At 38.8% G+C, this 20,395-nt stretch overlaps 1 protein-coding gene across 1 annotated transcript in view; it reads right to left on the bottom strand.

Annotated features, from left to right (window-relative positions):
• The window catches only part of SBF2 (SET binding factor 2), a 1,344,181-nt gene that overhangs the window by 772,535 nt on the left and 551,251 nt on the right, over positions 1-20,395 (bottom strand). Inside the window, exon 4 of the mRNA XM_053720592.1 lies at positions 9,555-9,677. Coding sequence (XP_053576567.1) covers positions 9,555-9,677 — 123 coding nt within the window. The remainder of the gene's footprint in view (positions 1-9,554; positions 9,678-20,395) is intronic.

The raw sequence follows: 20,395 nt of genomic DNA, 5'->3' as shown, positions 1-20,395 counted from the left end.
ATCCCTTGTGACAGGTTGTCCAGGGACAGCCACCAACGGAGTGAGTCTCTGGTCCTCTGATTTACTTGTATCTTCGGAGACAAGTCTGTATAGTCCCCCTGAGCATGCACAGTTGTAATGGTCTTAGATGAATGCGCGCAAAAGGAACTATGTCCATTGCCGCTACCATCAACCCGATCACTTCCATGCACTGAGCTATGGAAGGAAGAGGAACGGAATGAAGTATCCGACAAGAGTCTAGAAGTTTTGTTTTTCTGACCTCTGTCAGAAAAATCCTCATTTCTAAGGAGTCTATAATTGTTCCCAAGAAGGGAACCCTTGTTGACGGGGATAGAGAACTCTTTTCCTCGTTCACTTTCCATCCGTGAGATCTGAGAAAGGCCAGGACGATGTCCGTGTGAGCCTTTGCTTGAGGAAAGGACGACGCTTGAATCAGAATGTCGTCCAAGTAAGGTACTACCGCAACGCCCCTTGGTCGTAGCACAGCTAGAAGGGACCCTAGTACCTTTGTGAAAATCCTTGGAGCAGTGGCTAATCCGAAAGGAAGCGCCACGAACTGGTAATGTTTGTCCAGGAATGCGAACCTTAGGAACCGATGATGTTCCTTGTGGATAGGAATATGTAGATACGCATCCTTTAAATCCACCGTGGTCATGAATTGACCTTCCTGGATGGAAGGAAGAATAGTTCGAATGGTTTCCATCTTGAACGATGGAACCTTGAGAAACTTGTTTAAGATCTTGAGATCTAAGATTGGTCTGAACGTTCCCTCTTTTTTGGGAACTATGAACAGATTGGAGTAGAACCCCATCCCTTGTTCTCTTAATGGAACTGGATGAATCACTCCCATTTTTAACAGGTCTTCTACACAATGTAAGAACGCCTGTCTTTTTATGTGGTCTGAAGACAACTGAGACCTGTGGAACCTCCCCCTTGGGGGAAGTCCCTTGAATTCCAGAAGATAACCTTGGGAGACTATTTCTAGCGCCCAAGGATCCAGAACATCTCTTGCCCAAGCCTGAGCGAAGAGAGAGAGTCTGCCCCCCACCAGATCCGGTCCCGGATCGGGGGCCAACATTTCATGCTGTCTTGGTAGCAGTGGCAGGTTTCTTGGCCTGCTTTCCCTTGTTCCAGCCTTGCATTGGTCTCCAAGCTGGCTTGGCTTGAGAAGTATTACCCTCTTGCTTAGAGGACGTAGCACTTTGGGCTGGTCCGTTTTTACGAAAGGGACGAAAATTAGGTCTATTTTTTGCCTTGAAAGGCCGATCCTGAGGAAGGGCGTGGCCCTTACCCCCAGTGATATCAGAGATAATCTCTTTCAAGTCAGGGCCAAACAGCGTTTTCCCCTTGAAAGGAATGTTAAGTAGCTTGTTCTTGGAAGACGCATCAGCCGACCAAGATTTCAACCAAAGCGCTCTGCGCGCCACAATAGCAAACCCAGAATTCTTAGCCGCTAACCTAGCCAATTGCAAAGTGGCGTCTAGGGTGAAAGAATTAGCCAATTTGAGAGCATTAATTCTGTCCATAATCTCCTCATAAGGAGGAGAATCACTATCGAGCGTCTTTATCAGCTCATCGAACCAGAAACATGCGGCTGTAGCGACAGGGACAATGCATGAAATTGGTTGTAGAAGGTAACCCTGCTGAACAAACATCTTTTTAAGCAAACCTTCTAATTTTTTATCCATAGGATCTTTGAAAGCACAACTATCCTCTATGGGTATAGTGGTGCGTTTGTTTAAAGTGGAAACCGCTCCCTCGACCTTGGGGACTGTCTGCCATAAGTCCTTTCTGGGGTCGACCATAGGAAACAATTTTTTAAATATGGGGGGAGGGACGAAAGGAATACCGGGCCTTTCCCATTCTTTATAAACAATGTCCGCCACCCGCTTGGGTATAGGAAAAGCTTCTGGGAGCCCCGGCACCTCTAGGAACTTGTCCATTTTACATAGTTTCTCTGGGATGACCAACTTTTCACAATCATCCAGAGTGGATAATACCTCCTTAAGCAGAATGCGGAGATGTTCCAACTTAAATTTAAATGCAATCACATCAGGTTCAGCCTGTTGAGAAATGTTCCCTGAATCAGTAATTTCTCCCTCAGACAAAACCTCCCTGGCCCCATCAGACTGGGTTAGGGGCCCTTCAGAGATATGAATATCAGCGTCGTCATGCTCTTCAGTATCTAAAACAGAGCAGCCACGCTTACGCTGACAAGGGTTCATTTTGGCTAAAATGTTTTTGACAGAATTATCCATTACAGCCGTTAATTGTTGCATAGTAAGGAGTATTGGCGCGCTAGATGTACTAGGGGCCTCCTGAGTGGGCAAGACTCGTGTAGACGAAGGAGGGAATGATGCAGTACCATGCTTACTCCCCTCACTTGAGGAATCATCTTGGGCATCATTGTCATTATCACATAAATCACATTTATTTAAATGAATAGGAATTCTGGCTTCCCCACATTCAGAACACAGTCTATCTGGTAGTTCAGACATGTTAAACAGGCATAAACTTGATAACAAAGTACAAAAACGTTTTAAAATAAAACCGTTACTGTCACTTTAAATTTTAAACTGAACACACTTTATTACTGCAATTGCGAAAAAACATGAAGGAATTGTTCAAAATTCACCAAATTTTCACCACAGTGTCTTAAAGCCTTAAAAGTATTGCACACCAAATTTGGAAGCTTTAACCCTTAAAATAACGGAACCGGAGCCGTTTTAAACTTTAACCCCTTTACAGTCCCTGGTATCTGCTTTGCTGAGACCCAACCAAGCCCAAAGGGGAATACGATACCAAATGACGCCTTCAGAAAGTCTTTTCTAAGTATCAGAGCTCCTCTCACATGCGACTGCATGCCATGCCTCTCAAAAACAAGTGCGCCACACCGGCGCGAAAATGAGGCTCTGCTTAAGCTTTGGGAAAGCCCCTAAGGAATAAGGTGTCTAATACAGTGCCTGCCGATATTATTATATCAAAAATACCCAGATAAAATGATTCCTCAAGGCTAAATATGTGTTAATAATGAATCGATTTAGCCCAGAAACAGTCTACAGTCTTAATAAGCCCTTGTGAAGCCCTTATTTACGATCGTAATAAACATGGCTTACCGGATCCCATAGGGAAAATGACAGCTTCCAGCATTACATCGTCTTGTTAGAATGTGTCATACCTCAAGCAGCAAGAGACTGCACACTGTTCCCCCAACTGAAGTTAATTGCTCTCAACAGTCCTGTGTGGAACAGCCATGGATTTTAGTTACGGTTGCTAAAATCATTTTCCTCATACAAACAGAAATCTTCATCTCTTTTCTGTTTCTGAGTAAATAGTACATACCAGCACTATTTCAAAATAACAAACTCTTGATTGAATAATAAAAACTACAGTTAAACACTAAAAAACTCTAAGCCATCTCCGTGGAGATGTTGCCTGTACAACGGCAAAGAGAATGACTGGGGTAGGCGGAGCCTAGGAGGGATCATGTGACCAGCTTTGCTGGGCTCTTTGCCATTTCCTGTTGGGGAAGAGAATATCCCACAAGTAAGGATGACGCCGTGGACCGGACACACCTATGTTGGAGAAACAAGTGCGCAACACCGGCGCGAAAATGAGGCTCTGCCTATGATTTGGGAAAGCCCCTAAAGAATAAGGTGTCTAAAACAGTGCCTGCCGATATTATTATATCAAAATACCCAGAATAAATGATTCCTCAAGGCTAAATATGTGTTAATAAAGAATCGATTTAGCCCAGAAAAAGTCTACAGTCTTAATAAGCCCTTGTGAAGCCCTTATTTACGATCTTGATAAACATGGCTTACCGGATCCCATAGGGAAAATGACAGCTTCCAGCATTACATCGTCTTGTTAGAATGTGTCATACCTCAAGCAGCAAGAGACTGCTCACTGTTCCCCCAACTGAAGTTAATTGCTCTCAACAGTCCTGTGTGGAACAGCCATGGATTTTAGTGACGGTTGCTAAAATCATTTTCCTCATACAAACAGAAATCTTCATCTCTTTTCTGTTTCTGAGTAAATAGTACATACCAGCACTATTTCAAAATAACAAACTCTTGATTGAATAATAAAAACTACAGTTAAACACTAAAAAACTCTAAGCCATCTCCGTGGAGATGTTGCCTGTACAACGGCAAAGAGAATGACTGGGGTAGGCGGAGCCTAGGAGGGATCATGTGACCAGCTTTGCTGGGCTCTTTGCCATTTCCTGTTGGGGAAGAGAATATCCCACAAGTAAGGATGACGCCGTGGACCGGACACACCTATGTTGGAGAAACCTGCACGCTATTCCCCCTCTGAAGTTACCTCACTCCTCAGAATATGTGAGAACAGCAAAGGATCTTAGTTACTTCTGCTAAGATCATAGAAAACGCAGGCAGATTCCTCTTCCAAATACTGCCTGAGATAAACAGTACACTCCGGTACCATTTGAAAATAACAACTTTTGATTGAAGAAATAAGCTAAGTATAAAACACCACAGTCCTCCTACGACCTCCATCTTAGTTGAGAGTTGCAAGAGAATGACTGGATATGGCAGTGAGGGGAGGAGCTATATAGCAGCTCTGCTGTGGGTGATCCTCTTGCAACTTCCTGTTGAGAAGGAGAATATCCCATAAGTAATGGATGATCCGTGGACTGGATACACTTAAGAGAAATCTGCTCTTTCCACTCAGGGCTTAGTGCTCATTAAAAGGTTCTTTTATTTATTTATTCTCTACAATTTACAAAAGAATTAAAGGAATTGAAAACTTCATTTTTTTCCAGGCAGTAACTAAAGAACCACAGCTAACAAAATTTTTTCATGTAAAATGGGTAGAAAAAAATGTTACTTAAACAAATATGAACAATATATTATCCAAACATCATACCTGTTATGCTGAACTGTGAAAAGGGACAAGTTGCACACGATTCATTGAAGGCTGTGTGAGCGCATGTCTATATATTTAGATCTATCTATATATATATATATATATACTGAAGTGAAGTACCAGCACTCACTGTTATTTTGTGCAAAGTCGGGGTGCTCTCAGAAATATATAGAAAAAATGTCCAGAGAGAGCACTCACCGTGGATAAAGTATTTATTAGTGGAGTTAACGTTTTCGGGGAACAACCCCCCGTCCTCAGACTCCAGTGGAAAAACAACAACTTGTTTTTCCACAGGAGTCTGAGGACTGGGTTGTTCCCTGGAAACTTTAACACCACTAATAAATACTTTATCTACGGCGTGTGCTCTCTCTGGACATACCAATCTGCAGCTCGACCCACCTGTAGTCACCTGCCTGGGTGCAACGATATAGTGGTATATTCGAACAATAAACTGCACTCACAGGACTTTTTCCAAACCAATTAGATTACTTTAATGGAACATTTTCGGGGATGTTATCCCCTTCATCAGCAAAATAACAAGAGTAATGCATTTAGCAATGATACTTTTTTATTGGACTAACTATACATTTATAAGTTGACAAGCTTCCGGAAGAATGTCTTTCTTTTTCAAGACTGAAGCAATACTGACCAACTTGATGGAATTTACAGATTATATCTTAAAACACAGGCTAAAAAGAAAGAAAGTGTTACAGAGGTCTGATTGCAGGGGGAGGAGGGTTAAGGTGACAGAGGCATACAGTGTCCAGTGAAGGATAACAGGCAGGGGAAATAAATGGTTATACATAGAGCATATACTGACAAAGTTATATATATCAACATGGAATCAATATGTATAAAGATGTGAAATTAGGTATACAGGGGAATATAAGATAGTCAAAAAAGGAGAAAGGAAAGAAAGAAAAAGGGGAATAATAATAATGACAAAATATATGTATATATGACAGTATATGAAAGTACATTACAACATTTTTTGATAATGGGTTAAGAAACCAAAGTCCACATTTAGTACAGAATTTAGCAAGTTGAATTGCATTATCATTTTCATTTCAAAGGGGTTTTTTTCCATGGTGTTTTTGAAGTTGCCTCTGAGATATTTGATTTTGAGGTTTTGGATGGAGTGGTCAGTTTGGGTGAAATGGTGACCAACAGGGGTACAGTATTTTGTTTCACAGTGGTTTTTGATTGGGTGTCTGTGTAAGTTCATCTTAAGGTGAAGTTTTTGGTGGCTTGTCTCTCCAGTATAACATCCCACTTCACATGCAGTGCAATGTATCATGTAAACCACATTTGCAGAAAAACATGAATATGCACCTTTAATCTTATAGGACTTGCTTTTGTGATTTGCTGTGCTGCTTCCAACAAATGTGCTGACAGTTTGCAGAGAGCTCTGTTGCAGCACTTGGTTCCATTCTGAGTCTTCTTTTTATCAAGGGGTAGCTTCATGTGGACCAGTTTCTGCTTTAGGTTGGGTGGTTCTCTGAGTGCCAGGATAGGGGGTTTTGGAAATATTTTTTTGAGTGTGGGATCCTCTAAGAGTAGTGACTAAGTATTTCATGATTTTTCGGATTCCTTTATAGCAGGGTTATATTTGAATACTAATGGCATACGCAATATGTTTTTCTTCTCCCTGTATTGTAGCAAGTGTTCACGTGGGGTATTGAGGGCAGAGTTAATTTGTTTGTTTATAACCCTTGATTTGTAACCTTTTTTTCTGAATGATTGAGACAGTGTGATGAGAGAGAGAGAGAGAGAGAGACAGAGAGAGAGAGGAGAGAGAGATATAGCTACACCTCACTGACGAGGCCCAATGGAGGCCGAAACGATTGTCTGGGGTTGCTGTGTTCCTTGTTCAGAGAGGAATTGCCTGGTATTTCGGTGCTGGACTGACCGTAATAGGCGGGATCAGACTGATATACTACAGGAAAGTTCTACTCTGTGAAACGCATTACTGGGCTAAAAAGAAGCTGCATCCAGGTGGTAAATCGCCAGAGAACAGGGTAACAATGGTATTGAGCCGGTTGTTTGTTCCTGTGAGTGTGCTTCTTTCTAAATATATATATATATATATATATATATATATATATATACACATACACACACACACAGTATCCAACAAAAGTGAGTTCACCCCTCAATTTATTGTAAATATTTTATTATATCTTTTTATGTGACAAAACTGAAGAAATTACACATTCCTACAATGTAAAGTAGTGAGTGTACAGTCTGTATAACAGTGTAAATTTGCTGTCCCCTCAAAATAACACACATCCATTAATGTCTAAACCGTTGGCAGCAAAAGTGAGAACACACCTAAGTGGAAATGTCCAAATTGTGCTCAAAGTGTCAATATTTTGTGTGGCCACCATTATTTTTCAGCACTGCCTTAACCCTCTTGGGCATGGAGTTCACCAGAGCTTCACATGTTGTCACTGGAGTCTTCTTCCACTCCTCCATGACAACATCCTGGAGCTGGTGGATGTTCGAGACCTTGCGCTCCCCCACCTTCCATTTGAGGATGCCCCACAGATGCTCAATAGGGTTTTGGTCTGGAGACATGATTGGCCAGTTCATCACCTTTACCCTCAGCTTCTTTAGCAAGGCAGTGGTCGTCTTGGAGGTGTGTTTGGGGTCGTTATGTTGGAATACTGCCCTGCAGTCCAGTCTCCGAAGAGAGGGGATCATGCTCTGCTTCAGTATGTCACAGTACATGCTGGCATTCATGGATCCCTCAATGAACTGTAGCTCCCCAGTGCCGGCATGCTTGACTGTAGGCAAGACACACTTGTCTTTGTACTCCTCACCTGGTTGCCACCACCTGAACCAAACAAGTTTATCTTGGTCTCATCAGATCACAGGACATGGTTCCAGTAATCCATGTCCTTAGTCTGCTTGTCTTCAGCAAACTGTTTGCAGACTTTCTTGTGCATAATCTTTAGAAGAACGTTCCTTCTGGGAACACAGCCATGCCGACCAATTTGATGCAGTGTGCAGCGTATGGTCTGAGCACTGACAGGCTGATCCCCCACCCCTTCAACCTCTGCAGCAAGGCTGGCAGCACTCATATGTCTATTTCCCAAAGACAACCTCTGGATATGACGCTAAACACGTACACCCAACTTCTTTGGTCGACCATGGCGAGGCCTGTTCTGAGTGAAACCTGTCCTGTGAAACCGCTGTATGATCTTGCCCACCGTGCTGCAGCTCAGTTTCAGGGTCTTGGCAATCGTCTAATAGTCTAGGCCATCTTTATGTAGAGCAACAATTCTTGTTTTCAGGTCCTCAGAGAGTTCTTTGCCATGAGGTGCCATGTTGAACGTCCAGTGACCAGTATGAGAGCGATAACACCAAACTGAACACACCTGCTCCCCATTCATACCTGAGACCTTGTAACACTAACGAGTCACAAGACACCGGGGAGGGAAAATGGCTAACTGGGCCCAATTTGGACATTTCCACTTAGGGGTGTACTCACTTTTGTTGCCAACAGTTTAGACATTAATGACTGTGTGTTGAGTTATTTTGAGGGGACAGCACATTTACACTGTTATACAGGCTTACACAAAAGATATAATAAAATATTTACAAAAATGTGAGGTGTGTACTCACTGTTGTGGGATACTGTATATATATATATATATATATATATATATATATATATATATATATATATATATATATATATATATATATATACATATACATACATATACATACAGTATATATATTTTTTTAAGGGTTCTTTTTTAATCACATTTTGGAACACCTGAATTTAGAGATTGCTAGATTTAAATGAAGATAAGGAGCCAGACAACAGCCAGCCAGACTAGTTGGAAAACAGAGATAGAAATTATTGACAATTAATTGGATTAAGTAACTTGATAGAGCTGATCTATTATTAAAGGGCCAATAAATACAGTAGGTTTGCAAAATCATCAAATGCACAATAACAAGACAATGCAATAGCACTTAGTCTGAACTTCAAATGAGTAGTAGATTTTTTTCTGACAAATTTCAAAGTTATGTCTATTTCAACTCCTGCATCATGTGACAGCCATCAGCCAATCACAAATGCATATACTTATATTCTGTGACTCAAAATGTGTAAATATATAAAAAAAAAAAAATTGTGCACATTTTGTTAATGGATGTAAATTGTAAAGTTGTTTAAAGGGACACCAAAGCAATTTTTTGTTGTTTCATTATTCAGATAGAGCTCGCAATTTTAAGAAACTTTCTAATTTACTCTAATTTACCTATTTTTTTGTGTACCCTAGATAGCGCTTGCTGATTGGTGGCTGCAGTTGGCCACCAATCATCAAATGCTATCCAGGTGCTGAAACAAATATTGGCCGGCTCATAAGCTTATATTCCTGATTTTTTAAATCAAGATACCAAGAGAACGAAGAAAATGGATAATAGGAGTATATTAGAAAGTTGCTTAAAATGTCATGCTCTATCTGAATCATGAAAGTTTAATTTTGACTTGAGTGTCCCTTTAAACAAATTAATAAAATTAAATAAAACAAATATTCTGAAAAAGATTTTTCTCCAGAGCTGCTGTTCCATTTCTTGCATATATAATTCTAAAAAAAACCATGTCAAATCATATTTCAAAAATAAATAAAATGTCTTAAATAACTTACCCTAAAAATCTCAGGATAATCTAATCTAGACACCAATACTAAGCTTTTTGGAGCAAATATATGGGCCGGCTGAATTAGACCAGATTCCTCCTCTTCACCATCACTGTGCTCGTTTTTGGTCCCCTACAAAACAAAACAATTAGTTCATTATTTTTATGCTATAGAAAAACTGCAATCAAGCAACAAATGAACATTCTGTCAAGTGACAAGTTATTAAACTACGCAAAGTAGTAAGCGCCACATGAAGATACATAACCACGTTTTATAGCCAGAGCAATATATGTTGGATTGTTGAGGAAATATGTCATTCACAAACTTCATATAATGAGCTTAAAAGGCCATTAATACGTCACTATAACTTGGTAGAGAATGCAATTTTAACAAAAGCGACGCTGCAATGCTATGTTAGGCACACAAGGGGTTAGACACACAGTTTAAGTACTGCTCATGAGCCACAGAGCACTGCTGGTTCAGAACTGACAGCACTACCCATCCAATCAGCTATGTGATCATTGCAGCTGATTGGGTAAGCAGATGTGTCTACGACACCTGAGCAGTACTTTCACTGTGTGTTTAAACACCTTTACAGGGGTTAAGCACATAGCATTGCAGGGTTACTAGCCCACTATAATGGCCCCTTAAACCAAACAACTAAAAAACTATGGACGACACTGAATTGCAGCCTCTTTGGCAGTGCATGTGTTTTTTGGTATGATTATGGGTATAATTTATTAAGCTGCATTTGCAGCTTCTGTGTTGCAGGCTAAATGCTCGAGCCTACAACCACACAATTTAATTTATCCTCTTCATAATCTCGTTCCCTCAGGGCAATTAACGGGCCCTGGTCTTCCTCGAACGGTTGCTTAAAAGGGACAGTCTAGTCAAAATTAAACTTTCATAATTCATATAGGGCATGTCATTTTAAACAACTCTCCAATTGACTTTTATCATTACATTTGCTTTGTTCCCTTGGTGGTATTTTTTAAAAGCTAAACCTAGCTAGGCTCAAACTGATTTCTAAACCGTTAAAACCCGCCTCTTAGCTCAGAGCATTAGACAGTACTAGTTCATGTGTGTCATATAGATAACATTGTGCTCACTCCCATGGAGTTATTTAGGAGTCTGCACTAATAGGCTAAACTGCATATCTGTCAAAAGCACTGACATAAGGGGGCAGTCTGCAGAGGCTTAGATACAAGGTAATCACATATGTAAAACATATACTAATATAGCTGTGTTGGTTATGCAAAACTGGGGAATGGGTAATAAAGGGATTATCTATATATTTAAACAATAACAATTCTGGTGTAGACTGTCCCTTTAAGAGCAGAGGTTGCATTGCACAACAGAACTCTTGTGCAACCTTTTTACCAAGCAATGCTGCATCATAAGTTGCGATAGCCAGCAAACAGGTTCTCTGCTTCAGAAACGGTCCACCTGCAGCTTGATAAATGTCCCCTTCGTGTAGTCTCCCATCACTTTTACAGCTAGTTGCCAAATGATCTGCCATGTGAATGCATGTGTATTAGGCAATAAGCATCCACACCATATGCCTATTGTCATGCTTATTCAAATAACTACAACCCATAAGTGCAGCGACTCGTAAAGTACTAGAAAACGCAGAGCCACACATAAGCACATGCAGAAGTGTGTATGATGGCATGAAAACATTCAAACGTTTGTATCTGGGTGAAAGCAACAGGGAAGTTTACACATTTACATTTTTAGGGAAAACAATATTTTATTTATCTAAAAACAAAACCTATGAGAAACTGCTCCCTTGAATGCTACACTTGTTTTTTTTATATGAAAGATCAGTACCATATCTGTCTGTGCTGCTATCTTACCTATATTTGCCCCCTGTCTTATAGTGAAGATCTCTAGGATCCCGATTGAGAACGTTTTTAGCACACTTACATGCAGATTTGTGTGACAGACTTGTCCATGTGGTTTTTCAATGACATTTTCACACAACAAACCTGCCTGAGCTGGCACAAATCACAAGCCCAAAGTCTTCCTCATAACAATCACTGTGTGGGTAGCGCTGTGCATGTCAAACCAGATTAAAGGGATATAAAACTCAAAAAGTCCTGTTGTGATTCAGACAGTGCAGACCATGCTAAAACAGTTTCCAATTTACTTTTATTATCAAATTTGCTTCATTTCTGTGATGTTCTGTGTTAAAGAGATACCTAGGTAGGCATCTGGATGGATACTATATGGCAGGGTATAGTGCTGCCCTCTAGTGCTCTGGCAAATGGATAACATTTTTGTAAAATCGCTGCCATAAAGTGCCTCAGAAATGGGCTGATTCCTAAGCTTATGTCCCTGCATTTCAAAAGAAGATACCAAGGGAAAGAAGGACAATTGCTAATAGAAGTAAAGTAGAAATTTGTTTTAAATTGCTGCTCTATCTGAATCATGAAGAAAAATTGTGTTTCATATCCCTTTAAGTGTATTTTAAAAAGCAGCTAACAATATTTAATGTGGTTTTGCCTGTAAACTACATAATGTGTATGAATGCAAAAAACTAACCAAGTACATATACTTAGCCATTGTATAAAAGTACCATATGTAGCAAAACCTCCAGAAACCATTCTTACACATTACTAGCAACCTCCTCTACACGAACGCTATACTTAGCCATTGTATAAAAGTACCATATGTAGCAAAACCTCCAGAAACCATTCTTACACATTACTAGCAAGTTCCTCTACACTAACGCTATACTTAGCCATTGTATAAAAGTACCATATGTAGCAAAACCTCCAGAAACCATTCTTACACATTACTAGCAACCTCCTCTACACGAACGCTATACTTAGCCATTGTATAAAAGTACCATATGTAGCAAAACCTCCAGAAACCATTCTTACACATTACTAGCAAGTTCCTCTACACTAACGCTATACTTAGCCATTGTATAAAAGTACCATATGTAGCAAAACCTCCAGAAACCATTCTTACACATTACTAGCAACCTCCTCTACACGAACGCTATACTTAGCCATTGTATAAAAGTACCATATGTAGCAAAACCTCCAGAAACCATTCTTACACATTACTAGCAACCTCCTCTACACGAACGCTATACTTAGCCATTGTATAAAAGTACCATATGTAGCAAAACCTCCAGAAACCATTCTTACACATTACTAGCAAGTTCCTCTACACTAACGCTATACTTAGCCATTGTATAAAAGTACCATATGTAGCAAAACCTCCAGAAACCATTCTTACACATTACTAGCAACCTCCTCTACACGAACGCTATACTTAGCCATTGTATAAAAGTACCATATGTAGCAAAACCTCCAGAAACCATTCTTACACATTACTAGCAACCTCCTCTACACGAACGCTATACTTAGCCATTGTATAAAAGTACCATATGTAGCAAAACCTCCAGAAACCATTCTTACACATTACTAGCAAGTTCCTCTACACTAACGCTATACTTAGCCATTGTATAAAAGTACCATATGTAGCAAAACCTCCAGAAACCATTCTTACACATTACTAGCAAGTTCCTCTACACTAACGCTATACTTAGCCATTGTATAAAAGTACCATATGTAGCAAAGCCTCCAGAAACCATTCTTACACATTACTAGCAAGTTCCTCTACACTAACGCTATACTTAGCCATTGTATAAAAGTACCATATGTAGCAAAACCTCCAGAAACCATTCTTACACATTACTAGCAACCTCCTCTACACGAACGCTATACTTAGCCATTGTATAAAAGTACCATATGTAGCAAAACCTCCAGAAACCATTCTTACACATTACTAGCAACCTCCTCTACACGAACGCTATACTTAGCCATTGTATAAAAGTACCATATGTAGCAAAACCTCCAGAAACCATTCTTACACATTACTAGCAAGTTCCTCTACACTAACGCTATACTTAGCCATTGTATAAAAGTACCATATGTAGCAAAACCTCCAGAAACCATTCTTACACATTACTAGCAAGTTCCTCTACACTAACGCTATACTTAGCCATTGTATAAAAGTACCATATGTAGCAAAACCTCCAGAAACCATTCTTACACATTACTAGCAACCTCCTCTACACGAACGCTATACTTAACCATTGTATAAAAGTACCATATGTAGCAAAACCTCCAGAAACCATTCTTACACATTACTAGCAAGTTCCTCTACACTAACGCTATACTTAGCCATTGTATAAAAGTACCATAAGTAGCAACACCTCCAGAAACCATTCTTACACATTACTAGCAACCTCCTCTACACGAACGCTATACTTAGCCATTGTATAAAAGTACCATATGTAGCAAAACCTCCAGAAACCATTCTTACACATTACTAGCAACCTCCTCTACACGAACGCTATACTTAGCCATTGTATAAAAGTACCATATGTAGCAAAACCTCCAGAAACCATTCTTACACATTACTAGCAACCTCCTCTACACGAACGCTATACTTAGCCATTGTATAAAAGTACCATATGTAGCAAAACCTCCAGAAACCATTCTTACACATTACTAGCAACCTCCTCTACACTAACGCTATACTTAGCCATTGTATAAAAGTACCATATGTAGCAAAACCTCTATAAACCATTCTTACACATTACTAGCAACCTCCTCTACACGAACGCTATACTTAGCCATTGTATAAAAGTACCATATGTAGCAAAACCTCTATAAACCATTCTTACACATTACTAGCAACCTCCTCTACACGAACGCTATACTTAACCATTGTATAAAAGTACCATATGTAGCAAAACCTCCAGAAATCATTCTTACACATTACTAGCAACCTCCTCTACACTAACGCTATACTAAGCCATTGTATAAAAGTACCATATGTAGCAAAACCTCCAGAAATCATTCTTACACATTACTAGCAAGTTCCTCTACACGAACGCTATACTTAGCCATTATGTAAAAGTACCATATGTAGCAAAACCTCCAGAAATCATTCTTACACATTACTAGCAAGTTCCTCTACACGAACGCTATACTTAACCATTGTATAAAAGTACCATATGTAGCAAAACCTCCAGAAATCATTCTTACACATTACTAGCAACCTCCTCTACACTAACGCTATACTAAGCCATTGTATAAAAGTACCATATGTAGCAAAACCTCCAGAAATCATTCTTACACATTACTAGCAAGTTCCTCTACACGAACGCTATACTTAGCCATTATGTAAAAGTACCATATGTAGCAAAACCTCCAGAAACCATTCTTACACATTACTAGCAAGTTCCTCTACACGAACGCTATACTTAGCCATTATGTAAAAGTACCATATGTAGCAAAACCTCCAGAAATCATTCTTACACATTACTAGCAAGTTCCTCTACACGAACGCTATACTTAGCCATTGTATAAAAGTACCATATGTAGCAAAACCTCCAGAAACCATTCTTACACATTACTAGCAACCTCCTCTACACTAACGCTATACTTAGCCATTGTATAAAAGTACCATATGTAGCAAAACCTCCAGAAACCATTCTTACACATTACTAGCAACCTCCTCTACACTAACGCTATACTTAACCATTGTATAAAAGTACCATAAGTAGCAAAACCTCCAGAAATCATTCTTACACATTACTAGCAACCTCCTCTACACGAACGCTATACTTAGCCATTGTATAAAAGTACCATATGTAGCAAAACCTCCAGAAATCATTCTTACACATTACTAGCAACCTCCTCTACACGAACGCTATACTTAACCATTGTATAAAAGTACCATATGTAGCAAAACCTCCAGAAATCATTCTTACACATTACTAGCAACCTCCTCTACACTAACGCTATACTAAGCCATTGTATAAAAGTACCATATGTAGCAAAACCTCCAGAAATCATTCTTACACATTACTAGCAAGTTCCTCTACACGAACGCTATACTTAGCCATTATGTAAAAGTACCATATGTAGCAAAACCTCCAGAAACCATTCTTACACATTACTAGCAAGTTCCTCTACACGAACGCTATACTTAGCCATTATGTAAAAGTACCATATGTAGCAAAACCTCCAGAAATCATTCTTACACATTACTAGCAAGTTCCTCTACACGAACGCTATACTTAGCCATTATGTAAAAGTACCATATGTAGCAAAACCTCCAGAAATCATTCTTACACATTACTAGCAACCTCCTCTACACGAACGCTATACTTAACCATTGTATAAAAGTACCATATGTAGCAAAACCTCCAGAAATCATTCTTACACATTACTAGCAACCTCCTCTACACGAACGCTATACTTAGCCATTGTATAAAAGTACCATATGTAGCAAAACCTCCAGAAATCATTCTTACACATTACTAGCAACCTCCTCTACACTAACGCTATACTAAGCCATTGTATAAAAGTACCATATGTAGCAAAACCTCCAGAAATCATTCTTACACATTACTAGCAACCTCCTCTACACTAACGCTATACTAAGCCATTGTATAAAAGTACCATATGTAGCAAAACCTCCAGAAATCATTCTTACACATTACTAGCAAGTTCCTCTACACGAACGCTATACTTAGCCATTGTATAAAAGTACCATATGTAGCAAAACCTCCAGAAATCATTCTTACACATTACTAGCAACCTCCTCTACACTAACGCTATACTAAGCCATTGTATAAAAGTACCATATGTAGCAAAACCTCCAGAAATCATTCTTACACATTACTAGCAACCTCCTCTACACTAACGCTATACTAAGCCATTGTATAAAAGTACCATATGTAGCAAAACCTCCAGAAATCATTCTTACACATTACTAGCAAGTTCCTCTACACGAACACTATACTTAGCCATTGTATAAAAGTACCATATGTAGCAAAACCTCCAGAAACCATTCTTACACATTACTAGCAACCTCCTCTACACTAACGCTATACTTAGCCATTATGTAAAAGTACCATATGTAGCAAAACCTCCAGAAACCATTCTTACACATTACTAGCAAGTTCCTCTACACTAATGCTATACTTAGCCATTATGTAAAAGTACCATATGTAGCAAAACCTCCAGAAACCATTCTTACACATTACTAGCAACCTCCTCTACACGAACGCTATACTTAACCATTGTATAAAAGTACCATATGTAGCAAAACCTCCAGAAACCATTCTTACACATTACTAGCAACCTCCTCTACACTAACGCTATACTTAGCCATTATGTAAAAGTACCATATGTAGCAAAACCTCCAGAAACCATTCTTACACATTACTAGCAAGTTCCTCTACACTAACGCTATACTTAGCCATTATGTAAAAGTACCATATGTAGCAAAACCTCCAGAAACCATTCTTACACATTACTAGCAAGTTCCTCTACACTAACGCTATACTTAGCCATTATATAAAAGTAACATATGTAGCAAAACCTCCAGAAATCATTCTTACACATTACTAGCAAGTTCCTCTACACTAACGCTATACTTAGCCATTGTATAAAAGTACCATATGTAGCAAAACCTCCAGAAACCATTCTTACACATTACTAGCAACCTCCTCTACACGAACGCTATACTTAACCATTGTATAAAAGTACCATATGTAGCAAAACCTCCAGAAATCATTCTTACACATTACTAGCAAGTTCCTCTACACTAACGCTATACTTAGCCATTATATAAAAGTAACATATGTAGCAAAACCTCCAGAAACCATTCTTACACATTACTAGCAACCTCCTCTACACGAACGCTATACTTAACCATTGTATAAAAGTACCATATGTAGCAAAACCTCCAGAAATCATTCTTACACATTACTAGCAAGTTCCTCTACACTAACGCTATACTTAACCATTGTATAAAAGTACCATATGTAGCAAAACCTCCAGAAACCATTCTTACACATTACTAGCAACCTCCTCTACACGAACGCTATACTTAGCCATTGTATAAAAGTACCGTATGTAGCAAAACCTCCAGAAATCATTCTTACACATTACTAGCAACCTCCTCTACACGAACGCTATACTTAGCCATTGTATAAAAGTACCATATGTAGCAAAACCTCCAGAAACCATTCTTACACATTACTAGCAACCTCCTCTACACGAACGCTATACTTAGCCATTGTATAAAAGTACCATATGTAGCAAAACCTCCAGAAATCATTCTTACACATTACTAGCAAGTTCCTCTACACTAACGCTATACTTAGCCATTGTATAAAAGTACCATATGTAGCAAAACCTCTATAAACCATTCTTACACATTACTAGCAAGTTCCTCTACACGAACGCTATACTTAGCCATTGTATAAATGTACCATATGTAGCAAAACCTCTATAAACCATTCTTACACATTACTGGCAAGTTCCTCTACACGAACGCTATACTTAGCCATTGTATAAAAGTACCATATGTAGCAAAACCTCTATAAACCATTCTTACACATTACTGGCAAGTTCCTCTACACGAACGCTATACTTAGCCATTGTATAAAAGTACCATATGCAGCAAAACCTCCAGAAATCATTCTTACACATTACTAGCAAGTTCCTCTACACGAACGCTATACTTAGCCATTGTATAAAAGTACCATATGTAGCAAAACCTCCAGAAACCATTCTTACACATTACTAGCAACCTCCTCTACACGAACGCTATACTTAACCATTGTATAAAAGTACCATAAGTAGCAAAACCTCCAGAAATCATTCTTACACATTACTAGCAAGTTCCTCTACACTAACGCTATACTTAGCCATTGTATAAAAGTACCATATGTAGCAAAACCTCTATAAACCATTCTTACACATTACTAGCAAGTTCCTCTACACGAACGCTATACTTAGCCATTGTATAAAAGTACCATATGTAGCAAAACCTCTATAAACCATTCTTACACATTACTGGCAAGTTCCTCTACACGAACGCTATACTTAGCCATTGTATAAAAGTACCATATGCAGCAAAACCTCCAGAAATCATTCTTACACATTACTAGCAAGTTCCTCTACACGAACGCTATACTTAGCCATTGTATAAAAGTACCATATGCAGCAAAACCTCCAGAAATCATTCTTACACATTACTAGCAACCTCCTCTACACGAACGCTATACTTAGCCATTGTATAAAAGTACCATATGTAGCAAAACCTCCAGAAATCATTCTTACACATTACTAGCAACCTCCTCTACACGAACGCTATACTTAGCCATTGTATAAAAGTACCATATGTAGCAAAACCTCCAGAAATCATTCTTACACATTACTAGCAAGTTCCTCTACACGAACGCTATACTTAGCCATTGTATAAAAGTACCATATGTAGCAAAACCTCCAGAAATCATTCTTACACATTACTAGCAAGTTCCTCTACACGAACGCTATACTTAACCATTGTATAAAAGTACCATATGTAGCAAAACCCCCAGAAATCATTCTTACACATTACTAGCAAGTTCCTCTACACTAACGCTATACTTAGCCATTGTATAAAAGTACCATATGTAGCAAAACCTCCAGAAATCATTCTTAAACATTACTAGCAACCTCCTCTACACGAACGCTATACTTAGCCATTGTATAAAAGTACCATATGTAGCAAAACCTCCAGAAACCATTCTTACACATTACTGGCAACCTCCTCTACACTAACGCTATACTTAGCCATTGTATAAAAGTACCATATGTAGCAAAACCTCTATAAACCATTCTTACACATTACTAGCAACCTCCTCTACACTAACGCTATACTTAGCCATTGTATAAAAAGTATCATATGTAGCAAAACCTCCAGAAACCATTCTTACACATTACTAGCAACTTCCTCTACACTAACGCTATACCATATGTACCATATGTAGCAAAACCTCTATAAACTATCCTTACACATTACTGGCAACCTTCTCTACACTAACGCTATACTTAGCCATTATATAAAAGTATCATATGTAGCAAAACCTCCAGAAACCATTCTTACACATTACTGGCAACTTCTTTTACACTAACGCTATACTTAGAAATTAAATAAAAGTACCATATGTAGCAAAACCTCCAGAAACCATTCTTGCACATTACTAGCAACTTCCTCTACACTAACGCTATACTTAGCCATTGTATAAAAGTACTATATGTAGCAAAACCTCCAGAAACCATTCTTGCACATTACTAGCAACTTCCTCTACACTAACGCTATACTTAGCCACTGTATAAAAGTACTATATGTAGCAAAACCTCCAGAAACCATTCTTGCACAATACTAGCAACTTCCTCTACACTAACGCTATACTTAGCCATTATATAAAAGTACCATATGTAGCAAAACCTCCAGAAACCATTCTTACACATTACTGGCAACTTGTTCTACACTAAAGATATACTTATCCATTATATAAAAGTATCATATGTAGCAAAACCTCCAGAAACCATTCTTACACATTACTAGCAACTTCCTCTACACTAACCCTATACTTAGCCATTGTATAAAAGTACCATATGTAGCAAAACCTCAATAAACCATTCTTACACATTACTATCAACCTCCTCTACACCAACGCTATACTAAGCCATTGTATAAAAGTACCATATGTAGCAAAACCTCCACAAACCATTATTACACATTACTAGCAAGTTCCTCTACACGAACGCTATACTTAGCCATTGTATAAAAGTATCATATGTAGCAAAACCTCCAGAAACCATTCTTACACATTACTAGCAACTTCCTCTACACTAACGCTATACTAAGCCATTGTATAAAAGTACCATATGTAGCAACACCTCCAGAAAACATTCTTGCACATTACTAGCAATTTCCTCTACACTAATGCTATACTTAGCCATTGTATAAAAGTACCA

The sequence above is a fragment of the Bombina bombina genome, chromosome 7, assembly GCF_027579735.1.
Source record: "Bombina bombina isolate aBomBom1 chromosome 7, aBomBom1.pri, whole genome shotgun sequence".
Classification (NCBI taxonomy): domain Eukaryota; kingdom Metazoa; phylum Chordata; class Amphibia; order Anura; family Bombinatoridae; genus Bombina; species Bombina bombina.
This window is presented reverse-complemented; position numbering and strand designations above follow the sequence as displayed.